At 42.3% G+C, this 17773-nt stretch overlaps 1 protein-coding gene across 13 annotated transcripts in view; it reads right to left on the reverse strand.

The window, feature by feature from the left end:
- The window catches only part of SYNJ1 (synaptojanin 1), a 145589-nt gene that overhangs the window by 43594 nt on the left and 84222 nt on the right, over positions 1-17773 (reverse strand). For 5 of the 13 annotated variants that reach the window (XM_075073445.1, XM_032794935.2, XM_032794930.2 and 2 more), the window contains exons 22-26: positions 16399-16477; positions 14630-14789; positions 7122-7334; positions 5496-5633; positions 4850-4888 (exon numbers count right to left, since the gene is read on the reverse strand). In XM_075073445.1, coding sequence (XP_074929546.1) covers positions 4850-4888; positions 5496-5633; positions 7122-7334; positions 14630-14789; positions 16399-16477 — 629 coding nt within the window. Of the gene's footprint in view, positions 1-4849; positions 4889-5495; positions 5634-5754; positions 5794-7121; positions 7335-14629; positions 14790-16398; positions 16478-17773 lie in introns of all 13 variants that reach the window. The other 8 variants (XM_032794929.2, XM_032794938.2, XM_032794937.2 and 5 more) reach the window with 3 other exon arrangements.

Below are 17773 nucleotides of genomic sequence, written 5' to 3' on the forward strand. Positions count from 1 at the left end.
AGTAGTTTTTGCGGAGAGGACCGGGCGGCTGTCCCTGCCCCGCGCCCAGACTAAAAACACTACCGAAGCCATGCCTGGCTCGCCGGGATTAAAGCAATGTTCGGCCTGTAATACGGCCAGGTGCCTGGGAGAAGGAGATCCCCACGACTACCTGCCTTGAAATGCCTGAAGGGAGTCGGCACTTGCGTCCGTAAAGTGCCCCGGCCTAATTTTGTGAAGGCAATTCAGGCTAGACGGACACACCTCGGAGTTACACCGGTAGGGACGGGGCGGAGAAAGCAGCGGAACGTTTAGCACTCTTGGTCCGACGACGCTCCCTCATTAGAGCGATGGGCAGAGGAGGCGTGACACCAAGGTGAGCAGCAGAGCGAGCGAGCGAGACGGAGAGGCAGGATGAGAAGCCACCGCTTAACCTGGTCATCACTGCTCCACAGTCCGGTACCGCCAGTAAGGCCCTCGGCACCGCAGCACGCGACGCGCGAGAGGCAAACTCCGCGCGCCGCTCCCTCTCTCCGACGGTCGACGTCGCCAAGCCTCGGGCCGACCCTTCTGCCAGCCGCCCGATGGTAAGATCTGCTCCTGAGGCAGACCGCCCGGCACCGCCCGGTTTGCGGTGCGCTGCTAGATCTGGCCGTTTGACTCCCCCCGGCGGCGCCGTCGAGTCCGGGCCGAGAAGCTCCCTGGGCCACCGCCGCGATCCGAGCTCGGCATTTGCCTTCCACACCGTAGACATTTTCAGCCGCACGAGACCTGATTTGCTACTCACGCGCAGCCGGCACCACATGTATCTCCGGTACCGCCCAGTAGACCCCGTTTGACCCTCTCCAGGGGCACAGCCGCCTTTTTTCGGACGGGCCGCCTCTGTCACGACCCTCAGGTCAACCGCTCCAGATCTCTTTCTCCTCGCCGGCTCCCTTACACGCACCGCCTCCAATCGCCGGCCGTTCGCCTCGCGCGGCGCCGCCCAATCGCGGCAGCCGCTCCCAATCGCGGGCACCGCCTCACCCGCGCCGGCCGGTCCGCAACTCGCTCCCCGTCCCGCTATTCGCGGCAACCGGTCGACGCTCCCGGCACCACCACACAGGCCGATTATTCCGGAGAGGGGAAAAGAGAGCAGATCTTCGCCGTCGAGGCTCGTGAGTTGGTCCCGGTCCGACCTCACCGCCACCAAGCCGGGCCGCAGGCTCCCGGTCCGGCTCCGGTACGCACCAGTCCCCAAGACTCCGGTCTGCCAGGTCCTTAGGCACGTCGGTGCCCCACCTTTGCGCCCTCCATGCCCGTCGGTCAAGAGATCTGCCTTTCCTCCAGGGAGGGGTAGCAGCTATAAGCCGGGACCAAGACGTTGATTTCCCCTGGACTCTTCCAGCGACGATCGCTCCCCACACGCCCCGCGCCAGCAATGCGGCCATGTGGAGCACCTGGGCTTACCATCAGGCCAGGGTGCTCCCTCGTTCCGGCCCCCTGCACCTGCTCCACAAACAGTCGGCGCGCCAGAGGCTTCTATACCGCCCACTCCTCCGCAAAGCAGAGGATCATGCCATTCTCCTCTGCACTCCCCGGAGTCTTTTCCACCAGGACCCCAGGAAGACGAGTCCTGTCCAGGACCCACTTGGTTCCGGGCATATCCTCCTCCTCTTCTCCCGATGAGGCCGTGGCGGGCGTCCTCTTCCTTCGGGGCCACTGCCGATCGTTTGCGAGCCACCAGGAGCTCCTGTCGCCGGTGGCCCTTAAACATAGACTCACTCGGTGGAGGAAGTGGCGGAGGTCGACGATCCGGTAGTCACATTAATGGCCTCCCCGGATGCCCAACCGCATAGCCGCTAACCATTCATTAAACTATACAGGCGACATACTGATACCTTGTGGCTAGTCTCCAGCATGCCATCCCTCCGACGGCAAAAGGTGTGAGCGGAGATATATGGTGCCCTCCCAGGGTGTATGAACATCCTGTAGTCCACACAGCCCCCCCTCCGTTAGTTGTCCAATCATTAACGAGAGGGAGCGCCATGGCCAACAGCGCCGCCACCAAACAATCCTATAAGAGGCTAGGCGCATGGACCTCTTAGGCCGTAAGTGTATTCAGCAGGCGGCCTTAAACAAATACACTAACACTATTACTCAACTATAACTAATTAACTATGGAAACAAAACGATTAACTAACAAAGAACAGCGATAAGCGAGTAGCTAGGGAAGAATGTGGAGGTCAGGCAACTGCACTCCACTGTTCCAACGACCGACACGGGCGGTAAGAAGGAACTGAAGGGTGGCCGGGTCGGCTGCGGTACTTATGCGGCGCCGTGGTGGCGCCACTCCAGGGGGCACCCAGCCGATCCGCCGAGTGTTGCTAGGGTAAAAAGTTTCTCCGACGGCTGTGCACGCGGCGCGCACACACCTAAATGGAATGCATATGAGCAACCACTCGAAGAAGAACACTTCCTTTTTTGCTTTCTCCACACTGTGATCTTATAGACCTCTATCATATCCCCTCTTTGTCGTCTCTTTTCTGAGTTGAACTGTTCCAGTCTTAATCTCTCCTCATATGGATCCCCCTCTGTACCTTTTCCAACTCTAATACATCTTTTTTTTAGATGGGGTGACCAAAACTACACACAGTATTCAAGGTTGTGGGTGTACCACGGATTTATGTAGTGGCATTATGATATTTTCTGTTTTATGATCTCTTTCCTAATGATTCCCAGCATTGTTAGCTTTTTTGACTGCTGCTGCACATTGAGCAGATATTCTCAGAGAACTATCCAAAATGATTCCAAGATCTGTTTTTTTAGTGGTAACAGCTAATTTAGACCTCATCGTTTTATATGTATAGTTGGGATTATGTTTTCCAATGGGCATTACTTTGCATTTATCAATACTGAATTTCTTCTACCATTTTGTTGGCCCAGTGATGCTGGTTAGTGAGATCCCTTCATAATTTTTCACAGTCTGCTTTAGATGTAACTATCATGAGTAATTTTGCATCATCTGCAAACTTGGCTACCTCAATGTTTACCCATTTTTCCAGATAATTTATAAATATATTGAATAGCATTTGTCCCAGTACAGAGGGGGACGCCGCTATTTACCTCTCTGCACTGTGAAAGTTGACCATTTATTCCTGCTCTTTGTTTCCTATCTTTTAACCAGTTACAGATCCATGAGAGGACTTCCCTTTTTATCCCAGGATTGCTTACTTTGCTTAAGATCCTTAGATGAGGAACCTTGTCAGAGAGATTCAGAAAGTTCAAGTATACTAAATGCACTGGCTCATCCTTATCCACACGCTTTTTGACACCCTCAGAGAATTTTAATAGATTGGTGAGGCATGATTTCCATTTACAAAAGCCATGTTGACTTTCCTCCCCAACATATGTTCATTTAAATGTCTGATATTTCTGTTCTTTACCACAGTTTCCACCAATTTACTTGGTACTGAAGTTAGGCTTATTGACATGTCACTGCCAGGATTAACTCTGGAGCCTTTTTTAAAAATTGGCATTACATAAGCTATCGTCCAATCATCTGGCACAGAGACTGATTTAAGCAACAGGTTACATAACACAGTTAGTAGCACTGCAATTTCATATTTTAGTTCCTTCAGAACTCTTGGGTGAATACCATCTGGTCCTGGTGACTTATTACTGTTTAATTTATCCATTTGTACCAAAACCTCCTCTATTGACACCTAAATCTGGGACAGTTCCTTTTTTGTTACCAAAAAAGAATGGCTCAGGTGTGGGAATCTCCCTCAATTCCTCTGCAGTGAAGACCGATGCAAAGAATTCATATAGTTTCTCCGCAAAGGCTTTGCTACCTTAAGTGCTCCTTTAGCACTTTGATCATCCAGTAGCTCCACTGATTGCTTGGCAGGCTTCCTGTGTCTGATATATTTAAAAATATTTTGCTGTTAGTTTTTGTGTCTTTTGCTAGTTGCTCTTCAAATTCTTTTTTGGCCTGCCTAATTATCCTTTTTTTACACTTGGCTTGCAAGAGTTTATACTCCCTTTTATTTTCCTCAGTAAGATCTGACTTCCAATTTTTAAAAGTTTTTTTCTTCTCTCTCTGCCTCTTTCAGTCTGTTATTTATCTGTCGTGCCTTCTGTTGGCCCTTGTACTTTTTTTTTTCTTTTATAGTTTGAGCTTTTATAAGTGTTTTAAAAAAAGTTTTCATGCAATATGCATGCATTTCACTCTTGTGACTGTTCCTTTTAATTTCCATTTAACTTTGTCTTTTATGGTAACATTTTAAAAAAATAATAAAAAACGAAACAATTTTCTCTACTGATTTTTCTACTTTAAAACCACAAGAGAAGGTATTGTGGATGAACTAGTCTTAATCTGTGACATGTTGTTACCTACCTGCATGACTACCAGTTAACCACAATCCTCCTTTTTACAATGCTCTTCATGGAGAAACACAGCTAATCTGAAGTTAAGACAGCTTTATATTTTTAAGAACTGTGTTGTGCATATTGACTAAGTTTAAATTATGAAGGTCAGGACCAGTTTTAACTGACATGTCTATAGCATGTAAATAACTGTTGAAAAAATATTGTCATGCTCTTTATTTACTCATCAAGTAGTAGTAGCTGCTGTCCAGAACTTACTGACCCCTAAGACTTAACTGTAATTCTAGAGAGAGGATAGAGTTTAAGGGGTCAGAAAAAGAGATACTGCTTTTTAAAGGAATGATTTTTTTAAAGTAACTGAATATATGCCACAACACATACCAACTTCTGCCTTTGGGAAGCATCAGATTAAATATTCTCAGGATAAATATATGGTTATATTAATAGCCATAGAAGTTTTGCTATTTATTAGTCACGTTTGAAAACACAATTAAATTATTACCTCCAAATTCTTTTCTAGCAGGTGCAGGGCTCCTACCCCCTTATAATATATAAGAAATGTATGTAGCATTAAAGAAAAAAGAATGAGAAAGTTACAAACATCAAGAGTCACTTTGGTCAGTTGTTACATGGCTCATATATGCTCTCTCAACATCCAGTTTCTCTTACCACTGCTCCGTTGCTTACCACTTCCAATTTATCTAAATATACTTTTCCCTAAAGTGATTAACTTTACTATATTAAACATACATTTGAAATCTGTACTTACTCAAAAGTTAACAGGAATATCATTAACATTTGAATTAAATTAGTGAAATCAAAAGATTAAGAATTAGTTTTTAAGAAACATTAAAATGCCGTAGATAATTAAAATGTTAAATACAAACATCCATAGGAAGCCAATATTCCTAACTCAAAAAAATTAGCATAATTGTGTATTAAAAAGTAATCATAAAAAGCTGTGATCTGTAAAATCTAGCTGAAAAATTCCATTTTTAAAAATTAGTTAAATGGATTTAATACATTTTGTAAAGAAAAGGTCAGTAAGTCAACTGGATGAATGGATGGATAAATAAAATCACACAGATTTAAATAAAAAACTGTACATCAAAAGATTGCCCATTGTGTGGTATACATCACTGCATTACCTGATGGTGGGGGTGGTCTCTGTGGTGGAGCAGGCCGTGTAGGTGGAGCCACTGGGCGAGGGGGAGGAAGACGTTTAGGCTCTAAACTCTGAGTAGACTCTTTCTGTTGTGTAATTGGTTGAAAATCAACTGGAGAACCTGATCAAGAAAATCAGCACATATTTAATGACCGTGTTTTAAAAAAAAATCAAGTAAAGATTTTCTACTGAAAAGTTTTTTGTAAAGGTTTCTGTCAATACCACCAACTGTGGATACACACACTGTGGTTGTGTTGCATTATCACGTGGCATTGAAGTTTCTGGGAAGTAAGAATAAGAGAAATGGACTTTGGTGAAAGTGTAAATTAATTCACAGGTTGATTAGGAATGATATCTGCCAAAAAGTTTGACCATTAAGTATTTTCTGGGTACCTTAAAGATTCTTATAAATCACATTTCATCAAATACATTTCCATTTTATTTCAACCCAGGCTTTCTTTATTTGCTTATTTCCTTGGAGAAAGGGAAATTTTAAAGGCAATTTGGAAGGTGTTCTGTCAGATAAGTATAATCACTGTAAAAAAACTACTTCCCATTACAGTGACACGAACTGTTTAAAAATGAATTCGTGTGGCAATGTTTTTTGAAGTGCCAAAATATCATTACAGTTCTCTATTCCCATTCTTATCACTAAGATAAAGCTGTTTAAACTGAAAGTCATATACATAAAGCACCTTTCTCCTAGCAGTTGAAGTTAGTCATGCAACAACCTTGCCTTATATCGTAACAGTACAAATTCACTTTTCACTGAAATGAGATGTATCTAATCCACAGATTCTCAACATATCTTTTGGTGGCCTCAGAGTGCTACCACCAACTCTTGCTGGTGGCCCTCTGAGAATTTTTCCTAAAATACTTAAATTAACTTTAGGAAAAACAAATAAATATGCACATATACATGTCCAGATCATTGTAATTTATGTATGTATGTTATTTTGCAGACTCAATAATAAAAATAATGTATAGTTGTCTCTATTCTTTACTGGACGTAAACAGAATAGAAAAAAATAACGTGCTTTGCATTTTTTTTTTTTTAGATATCACTTTTTTTAGATATAACAGATTTGTTAATATCACTTTTCACAGCAAACTTTCTCAGCCCTGGCATGCTGGGGGACAAATTAAGCCCTGGATGAGGAGGTGGGTCAGGAGGGATGAGGGCCAGGGGTGATGGGGTCTCGAGGAGACAGCGGGAGTTGAGGTGATGGAAGGGGGTGAGTCCAGGGATGGACTCTAAAACCCTATGGCTGGGGGACCCATGCAGGCAGCTCCAGGGGAGGAGCCGCTGCTTTGCTGTCCTCCTCAATCACAGCTAGGAGGCTGTGGCCACATTTGAGAAATGCTTATCTAATCAGTGTGGTTAAAATAAATGGGGATTATATTGATACACCATGTCACAGGGTTCTTCACTGGAGGTATAAAACAGATTACTTCACTTATTCTAGTTATCTACAACTTGACCTTGAATAATATGTAAGCCTGATAAAATACCTACTAACCAGTTTAATATTTATTATATTCTTCAAGGTCAAATTGTAGGTAACTAGAATGAGATGTAGTTACCTGACTTATGTAATATGATACATACTTTGTGAGGATATAGGTGGTCCAGGAGTTCTTGTAGGTGCTCGACTTGGTCTAACTGGAAGGGTGGGTAGCGCTCCATCTGACAACGTGGGTGATTGGCAGGGACTGGAACGAGGTGAAGAGCCTGGTGAGGTTCCAAGACCAGAACTTGTACCTGGCTGTAGATGTTGAGGAAAAATCTCTTCCACTTCAGTACTATAGTCATCAATATCACCTAGAAAACAAGAAAAAAAACACATATAAAGTAAAGGGATCTACAAATGTTCATCCCATCCACACTGACTCCAGGCATGGAAGTTATTTATTGTGAGGTCTACTTTTCATAATGAAATCATCAAAATCCTACATTTTAAAGAATTAACTAACCACTGAAAGATCCTTTCTACATGATTCTTATATGATACAACTGTTCCTGTGAAGAAGGCAGGCATACCCAGAGCAGCTGGAAATACTCAAATTCTGCGCATACTGAAAATGCAAGTACAAAAGGAAAATCACAGTATCTAAAAATCTTGATTTTGTACAAAGCCTATCCTTTCAGATGGCCACCAGAGAAGACCAAGTTCTGCTCATAAAACGCAAATAAAGATTTCTTCAATAGACATTTTAATTAGGTATGTACTTAAAAGGACTCAGAAGCTAATTGTGAAACACATATCTAACTGAGGAATAAGTAATTCTATAGCCCAAAGGTTACTAAAAATAGGAGCCCATGTCCCAAACAAATGAATAATTCCTACTCAGAAAAATATATCAAATGAGTTGGGAATGAGAAAAATCCAAGCTGAGAATGAGAAAAGTTTGGTGACTTCTGGGAAATATTTTCACCAGATATATTAGTCATACCTCAAAGATAAGTAAAATAACTATATAGCTACAATTTTTCCTTTCTGAAGATACTGCTAGATAACCGAGGTCCCTGCAATCCTTCTATTATAAATGTAAATGGTTTGGGCACAGTACCATGTGTGATGATACAGCAACTGCAATCTGCCAAGTTGCTTAAATCAACAGTTAACTAGTTTTAAAGGAGGAAACACCAGACAGAGCATTCTCAGTTAGAAGTCCTTGACCCCATTATCTCCTTGGTCTGACAAGACCTGGATTTTCAAAAAAATCTTTATAAACTTGCTTTAAGGCTCATCTATTCTTTTAGACGTTTCATAGAAGGGTGAGTGAGGGATTCTGAGGTAGTTGTGGGGCATTATATTTATGGTGTTTTTCCTGTTAAAGGGACTATGTGATGTTAAATGAAGTGTAATTTGATATGACCTTGGAAAGTAAAATCTTCTGTACTGAGGATTGGTAAATTTTTTACCTGATCATTTTCTTTCTGCTAGCAGCACCTTGCACAATTCTGATACGTATGGATTATTCCCCTCCTGTTTTCAGAGGCAGTTCCAACCTGCAGCACAATCTGTGCTGGCCACACCCCCTTCCCCATGAAGTCACCACAGATCTTGTGGAGTGTGCCTTGATTCCATCTTGAACAAGAGCACTTGATCCATCTGGCCAGGGATAGTTTGGATATACTCTGAGTCCTTAGCACTTTGGATGAAAACAGATGAACAAGGAGCCTAATATTCTTGTCAGTTCTGTGTACTTGATATACATCTTCAGTGCTCTTCTAACAGCCAAAGCGTGCCACAGCTCTTCTGTGGGGATCTTTGGCTTCGGACATAACAATGGGATGATGATCTCCTGTGAGGCAGGCTGTATTAACGTAGATGGAATAAATAGGCCCAAAGGAGTCAACGGTGTTTACATAACCCAATCACTGTCCACCATTAAACAGTTTTAAACAAAATTAATCCTTTTAACATTTTATCAAAGCTATAGGAAAGGAGGAAAACCAGTTAAAGCATTTAACTGAATTGGAACCAGTATGTGATGTTGCATTTGTTCCAGTGAATGGTTCCATACTTTCAAGAGAAAGGCCTGGAGACACCTGACATGAGACCTTGCCCATGTTGTGAATCTTACACGAGACCAGAAAGCCCATTAATTGGAGAGACTGAGCTTTGGCTGGCCTTGTGCACTTTACTAACATGGATATCAGGTTGCAGTTTTCCTGGAATCTGTCCAGTGATCTCTGCTACAAAAGGTCTATATTCACTCCCAGTGAAGTATCAAGGGGTAGCCATGTTAGTCTGTATTCACAAAAACAACAAGGAGTCCGATGGCACCTTAAAGGCTAACTGATTTATTTGGGCATAAGCTTTCATGGGTGAAAATCCCACTTCTTCAGATGCATGGAGACTATCCTGGTGGAAAGAATCAAGGAATTTTCCTCGTGTTTATTGTGAAACAATGTGTATGAAGCAGATCCAGTGTTGTGACTGTGGCATTGTGTGCTGCTGCTTGGGTTTGAGCTCTGATCAAGATATCGTCCAGAAGGAACACAGGTTGAGTGCCCTAAGACCTGAATCTAGCTATTACCACGACTAGCATCTGGTGAAGACCCTGAGGGCTGATGACAGGCTGAATGGTAGTGTTTGGTACTGGTAATGGGCTGTGCAAATCTCAATAGTCTAAGGTCATGTGGCATCTACTAGGCATCTACTAGTTCCACAGAAGCAAGGAAGTCCCCTTGAGACAAGGATACTACTGCTGAAGCTAGGCTCTCCATTTGGAATCTTGTTTTCTTCATCCATTGTTGTGATCCAGGATGGCTCTGACCTCCATTTCCCACTACCCTGGTACATTTCTGGATAATGAAAATTTGGAGGATAGACCTAGGAACCTCTCTTTTGAGGGAACAATTTCTATTGCTTTTATGTCCAGAAGATGCAAGATTTGACATAATACTAACACAGGTTTCATGGGGTCATTCAAGATGGACTGGATAAAACAGGGTGGGATAGGGCTTTAGTTCAAGGGAGTATCCACAACTCACTATGTCTCTCACCCACTGATCCGTGGTGGTAAATTCTGCCTCCTAGATTTAGATCTGGATGGAGACACATTTGCTCATCACAATGGACTCTCTGAGGTGATGAAACCACCTCTGGATTTGCCACCTGATCCCTGGTTCCAAGGTTCTCCCAATGGTCTGTTGTCTTTCCTCTGATACTTTTGTGAGCACTGTTTGGGGAAGGGAAGGACTGTTCATGTGGCAGTGCTTTCTGCCACCATCTTATCTAATTTTTCTCCAAAGAGGAGAGAACCTGTGAATTTAGATGACCACAGAATTTCTTTGGAGTGTGCTTCAACCTTCCAGAGGTGATGCCAGGTCTGGTGTGTGGATGCTGACCTGGATGCCATGGCTCGCTGCATCCATTTTGGTCTGTGGCACAAAGGCTTTTGCTAGGTAAGTTTTTTAAATGTAGACTGGAAGTCAAGATGGTCTCTGCCCTTCAAGGCCTTATCATCCAGCCAGGAGATTATGGCTCTTGCAAAGCATGTAGCACACTCTAAGCGTGGCCAACGAAGCTCAAAGTCCCTTCCAAGGATAGCTTTCACCTTTCTATCAGTGGGTCTTTGGGAAAGAAATCCCTTTCAGATGGGATTACTTTTTTTTTTTTTTGCGCTATAGATCCCACTCCAGCATCAACCTTTGGTATGTCTGAGACACTTTTTGTTCTTGCAACTTATAATTATGCTCGTCAGGGTTTTCCCATTCCTCTCTGATCACATCCTCAAAGGATTGGTGCTGTGAGATTCCCCACTCAGGCGAAGATTTGGAAGGCAAGTCTGTTATTAGGCTTGTTCTCTATCACCTGCACCAGCTGGGTATGTACTGCTGATGCACCATTTGCAGATGGTTTCAAAAATCTCAGGGGAAAAAGCAAAACAAAATATTTGCTGCATTTTTTCCAGACCTGGCTCAGAACATAAATCTCAGAACTTCCTTTCCTCAGAGAGGTGGGAGTGTCTGAGGACAAAAGCTTCTCAGGTTTCTTATACATTTTCATTCTCTCTTTTCGGATTTTTTGGCCCACTTTGTAAGCGTTGCCCCCCAGCTGTGACCAAGGCATGGTCTTTTGTGGCTCACTTTATGCAGCACCCTGAGCCCTCTGGATATGGCCCCCTCAATGCCCCAGGACTTACCAGTTGGTTTGGCTGGCTAAAGTCCACTTTCTCTTTGGAGTCTCTCCTTTCTCTGTTCTACATCTCTGGATCAGACTTCTCTGTGGTGAAGTCATGGCTTCTTGGGGTAGGGGCGAGACCCAACATGCCTGTCTAACTCAACATAGGGTGACCAGACAGCAAGTGTGAAAAAATGGGATGGGGGCGGGGAGGGGGGAAATAGGAGCCTATATAAGAAAAAGACCCAAAAATCGGGACTGCCCCTATAAAATCAGGACATCACCCTAACTCAGCGCCCCAAACCCTAGCAACAAGAGGACTGGCTGGCTTAGACCAGGTGGGGCATAATTCACCCTCCAAAGAACCTGTAAAATCTGCCTTCTATATAGAACACTATGATTTAGCCTGGTGTTTGCAAGATAGCCCTGTCACACAGAGTGGGGATGGGATTCTGGGGGGGGGGGGGGGGGGCGCTACAGTGCTGGATCAGTAGCTCAGGTAACCCCACTGCTCTATACCCGATCCAAAAGAGGAAAAGAAAAGAGAAAAGTTGCTCATTCTGCTCCAAAAAACAAAAACCAAATAAAAAACAATGCTGTCAAAGAAAAGTCAAAAGCAAAGTGAACTGCCACTTAATAGCTGCCATAGAGGCAGTGTATCTGGCAGCAAGCCAGACAAGGGAGCATGGCCAGCACAAGCTGTGCTGCAGCTCTGAACTATCTCTAGAAACTGTCAATGAAGGCAATAACCCATATTTATCAGAACTGTTGGAGACACTGGGCTGCAGAAATGTATTCTTCTTTATATTAATACTTAAATAATAACTCCCCACACCCACCCATTTCTCCAGTGTCTAAACTCTGTGGGCCAAGCAACTGAATAGATCTTTGTTCAGGAAACCAGTAATGAGATAGATTCTACTGTCTTTGTGGATTTAGTAAACTACTTCAAAGGTCTGGAAAGAAAAAATACTGTATTGAAATTGAGAGTCTAAAAAATGAACAGATCAATTAATGAAAGAAAAATGGAGATCAACTCAGTTCTACTGTTCAAAACTCATCCAATTCTCTGGTAAAATCTCCTCAATGACCATCATAAACAAAAAGCTGTACACCTCTACCCTGATATAACGCTGTCCTTGGGAGTCAAAAAATCTTACTGTGATATAGGTGAAATCACCTTATATCGAACTTGCTTTGATCCGTCAGAGTGCGTAGCATCCCCCCCAGAGCGCTGCTTTACCACGTTATAGCCGAATTCGTGTTCTATCGGGTTGCGTTATATCAGGGTAGAGGTTTAACAACTTTGAGTTGTCAAATAAACAAACTGCAGCCAGAGTATACAACTCAAAGTCAGTTAGGGAATATGAATACAGATAATGAAATTGCGTGTTTGGCTCTTTTTGACATACTCAACTTCTTCGGAAGGTATAGGGAAGGTCTAGTATGATCTAGCACATTAAAAAATTGCCAACCCTGCTTGACCAATTCTCTTTCTTGTAGCTTGAGTGAAACCTCATGAAGTCTTCCTCTCCAGTACAGTACCTTCTTAGCCATAACAAATCTTTTCCTCAGCTACCACAATGTGTTCACTGCAACTTAATGCAGTGGATCGTTGTCTGGACAGCAGGAAAGCGAGCCTGGGGCTCCTTTAAATGTCCCTATTGCATTTGGGTTATGAGGGAGGGGAATGTGAACAGACTAACCTATCAAGGGGAGAACTGGAAATGGCCGAACCTGATGGGGGCACTGGCCCACCATAGGGACTGGGGGAAGGGAGAGGTATTTATACCCCATGTATTCTGGAAGGAATTCACGCTCTTTCTCCTCAGACACTGATCTGCACCACTCACCTTCCCACTCATGTTAACAGAGCAGGACCTGGTTTCAAGATTGGCTGTGGGCTTGTGCTAGTTCATCGTTTTCCTTTTTGGGGCTAGAAAGGAATTCTTCCCCCTCTTCCTTCCCAAACACTAGATTGGTGAATCTGTGGTGGGGTTTTGACTTTCTAGGGAGCCAGGTCAAGGACCTGGTGAAGTAGGTAAAGAGATTAAGTCAAGATGTCACAATTTCATAGGCAGTAGGTGTGGCAGGTAACCAGTGCAGGTGCTTATTATTATTCGCAGACATGTTAAGTGAATAAAGTTGTGACTTAATTAAACCACATCCACTGCATCTTGTCTTTCTTCCAGAGACAATGTGAAGATTAGCAATAATGTACCTATTTTCAAATACATCTGCTCTCTGAGCCAGATAACCAGAGGAAGAATCCTATTTTATCAGTAACACATACATCTATATTCTTCATTTGGCTGGTTATTAGATCCCTTTCTTCCCCCAATTAAAAAAAGACCATTCTGTAAACTATCAAACCTCTTATGGAGGATGCTGATAATGGGGGTAACTGCTATTTTAAAATCAAAGGAACCTAATTTCCTTCCATAAGTAAGAGCCAACATTTTTTCTTCTTTTGACCCAGGTATAAAATCAGCCATTTTATATATCTAAATTCACTCTGGTCATTTTATCTGTATTTTCAAAGTGGATTGAGAGAGTTAGGAGCCCCACTAATTGCCTTTCAATGGGAGTTGGAAGCCTAATTTCATTAAAACTAAGGCAGCCAAGCAATTACAAAAATTGTGATTAATTGCATTGTTAAACAATAACAGAATATGAAGATTTAGGATATCTGGCACATAAATACCTTGCAACACCAGGTACAAAAGTGCCATGTGAATGCCTGTTCTCACTTTCAGGTAAGTAAGAAGCAGACAGCAGTATCTCCCATAAATGTAAACAAACTTGTTTGTCTTAGCAATTGGCTGAACAAGAAGTAGGACTGAGTGGACTTGTAGGCTCTAATGTTTTATCTTGTTTTGTTTTTGAGTGCAGTTATATAACAAAAAAAAATCTATAGTACTTGTATGAGGGAATTGAAAAATACTATTTATCATTTTTATGGTGCAAATATTTGTAATAAAAATAATATAAAGTGAGCACTCTGCACTTCGTATTGTGTGTTGTAATAGAAATCAATATATTTGAAAAATGTAGAAAAAGACATCCAAAAATATTTAATAAATTTCAATGGGTATTCTATTGTTTAACACTGAGATTAATCATGAGTAATTTTTTAATCTCAATTAATTTTTTGGCGTTAATCACGTGAGCTAACAGCCCTAATTAAAACCCTTTGAAAACCTCACATTTTATTCCCAGTGCCTCCTATGCCTCTGAACAATACCCAGCAAATCTAGAAAAAAAAATGACGGCAAAAAATGGTGGCAAATTAGACAGAGTGCAAACTGAAACCAAAACTAACATTGCTCTGCAAGCTATGCATATGTTGCTGGAGAGTCTCTGATTTTTAAACTGATCACCTTTGGACTGTTTGGCATGAAGTTAGAATAAATCTATACAACTCTTAAACAATTTAAGTAATATATCTAGGATGGAAAGAAGTTAATTCGATCCAACAGACCTTCCATATCATAGTCTGCAGAAACTTCAGCATCTTCACAAAGCAAAGTGGAGCTGGTTGATGAAGGCAATCCAACCATCTTCTCTAGATTCATCTCCTCTTCCAAACTTCTGATCCAGTCTGAGTTTTTCAAGTTAATGTTTATGATCTTTCCTAAAAGCTGAATTTCCACATGATAAAAAAGACATACTCCAAGTACAACGATTAACAGCTAAGCTCTAAAAATCAGGGATCTAAAGATATACAAAGAGCACATTCTGCTATACAGAATATTATGAACAAGGCTCTATGTTTTTCAGGATTTCTGTGGCAAAACAATGATTTTTTGGGGCTTTTTATGAAAAGTCACAATCCTTTTCATTCTCATCTTCCTACTATACATCAAGCGGGTTCCAAAAGTTTTGAGCCATTTGTTTCTTTTTTGACATCTTCACTTGCTTTTTAACTATTAATTATTTAATACTTTTGTAATAAAAAAAATTAAAATATGACTTTTGCATTCTTTACTCTGACAAAAACATTTCCCCTTTTTTGTCATGACAGTCAGCCTTAATTATGAGCTAAGCAAATTGTGACAATTCTGTAATATGGACTAATACAATGCAATCTGACCCATAACTCCTACTCCCTGTGTAGAGCCTCAGTGACTTCAAAGTTGTAAGAGTCTACCTGTGAAGATCAGATTACAAGATCAAAGTCTTATTAGGGATCTAGCCAACTCCAAACCTGAAAAGAAGTTCTACATACCACAGGTGAAATCCTTATCCCAGTGAAATCAATGGCAAAATTCCCAACAACTTTAATAGGGTCAGGATTGCACCACAGGAGCAGGGATGCTGGAACGATTTGTATAGTGGGGGTGCTGACAGCCATTGAATCAAACTGTAAACCTTGTATATAATGGAAACCACTTCAAGCCCGGGGGTGTTGCAGCACCCCCAAACTCCTAGTTCTAGCACCTTTGCACAGGAGTGCTAAATTTTGGATTAATAATATACTCTACCATAAAAATTAGAGCCTAGTCACACTATAGTCTCAGGATACTTACATTTGTTTTTTAAGCAAATAAAAGTATCATAAACCAGTAAAAAACAAAAAACAAAAGAAAATCTCATTTTTTTCCTCTATCCTTAGAACTATAAAAAACTGATTTGCAAAAAAATAAATATTAATAGAAGTGAAGATATCATAGATTTTAAGGCCAGAGGGATAATTATGATCTTCTAGTCTGATCTCCTCTGTAACACAAGCCAAAGAACCTCATCCATTTGGCCTGGGATCTACTTAGATATAGGCACTTTTACAACTGGTATAGCAGCTTAAATTACTAAACACGGGTGACAATGACTTCAAATGAGTTCTGCCTGCTTCTGCTAAGACTAAATATGACCCCACGTTTACACTAAGGTTCCAGTTCCTAAGAAGAACCTAAAGCGGGGCTTAAGTTCATATCTATTAAGCAAAGCATAATGTATATACTTGAATCCCATAAAAGTAAATGGGATTGAAGTGTATAAATGCTTGGCAGAAGTTGCAGATTAACAAGTTGTTCTCCTCCTAATGCTGCTTATTTGCAAAATGCAGTTTACCATACTTAAATTGCTGAGTGATAATGAAATAAAATTCAAAAGAGAGTATATGTTACAAATCTACATGCCAAGTGTTAATCTGCTAAGAAACATTTATCTAGAAAACCTGAAAACCACACAGTGCTTAAAGAATTACAAATTTAGCATATTACAGATAAATTTCAGTAATTTGTACTTTACCTCAATACCATTCAGGTTCAGAGCACTCAAAGCAGAGCTTCCTTCCAAAAATGTTACCCACATTTTGTCTTCTACAAACCTTCAAAGTACATAGACAAATAATGATGAAATGACAAAACATGACTGAACTACTTTGTTATCATCTATTGACTATCTTATCTTATAAACTTTGTAAATGAAGCAATAAAAAAAAAACAAAAATAAATAAAAATTTTCCATTTTAAAAATAAGCCTATTTATTTGGTTCATAATTCCCATAATCCGTCATTACTTTAAACCAGAAGACAAAAGACAGTACAAATGAAAATCACACAGTACAATTGTTATTTCCCTCTTAAGAAACACTGCAGTGGCACATTATTAGGTATCTGTCTAAAGTACTCAAAGTTAAATCATATTGTGACATATGTCAAATCTTAATATCTGTCTGTATGAGTACAGTATATTACATGCAATTTTCTTTGCTTTATTTATATATATAAAGTTTGGTTTTACTATCTACTCATCATCTAAGTCTTTTCCTTACATATATCTTGGGCTTTATGCCATATAAGAACAAATAAGACCCTATAAGAAAGAAGGAAAGGCATAAGCGCTTGAACCTGCAAGGTGTTGAACTCCTTCCACTCCTCCTACTGGATTAATGCAGGATCTGGCTACAGCTCTGGTCCTACGAGCTACTCCACATGATTTCAACAGGGACTAGGGTGACCAGGTGTCTGGTTTTCGATCGGAACACCCACTCTCAAAGGGATCCTGGTGGCGTCCGTCAGCACTGCTGACCAGGCCGTTGACTGTCTGGTTGATGGCGCCGCGCAGTGGGGCTGGCAGGCTCCCTCATAGCCTTCGCGCCATGCTGCTCCCAGGAAGGAGCTGCCATGTCCACCTCTGCCTCCTACCCGTAGGGGCAGCCAAGGGGACTACGCACGCTGCCCCTACCCCAAACTGCCCCTGCATCTCCCACTGGCCAACAGGGGCAGCACCTGTGGAAGGGCAGTGCGCAAAGCCGCCTGGCCACGCCTCCCAATAGGAGCTGGAGGGGAGACATGGCGGTTGCTTTCCAGGAGCCGTGTGGTGAGGAGGGTGCTTCTGGGAGCTGCTTGAGGTAAGCACCGCCCAGAGCCTGCACCCTGACCCCCTCCCAGGCCCAGTCCTGATCCCTCTCCCACCCTTCGAACCCCTAGGTCCCCGTCCAGAGCACCCTCCTACACATCCCAAACCTTTCATCCCCAGCCCCATCCCAGAGTCTGCACCCCCAGCCAGAGTCCTCACACTCTAACCCCATGCCCCTGCCTAGAGCCCCCTCCTGCACTCTAAACCCCTCAGCCCCAGCCTGGAGCCCTCTCCTGCACTCCAAACCCCTCATCCCCTTGGC

The sequence above is a fragment of the Chelonoidis abingdonii genome, chromosome 1, assembly GCF_003597395.2.
Source record: "Chelonoidis abingdonii isolate Lonesome George chromosome 1, CheloAbing_2.0, whole genome shotgun sequence".
Taxonomy (NCBI): domain Eukaryota; kingdom Metazoa; phylum Chordata; order Testudines; family Testudinidae; genus Chelonoidis; species Chelonoidis abingdonii.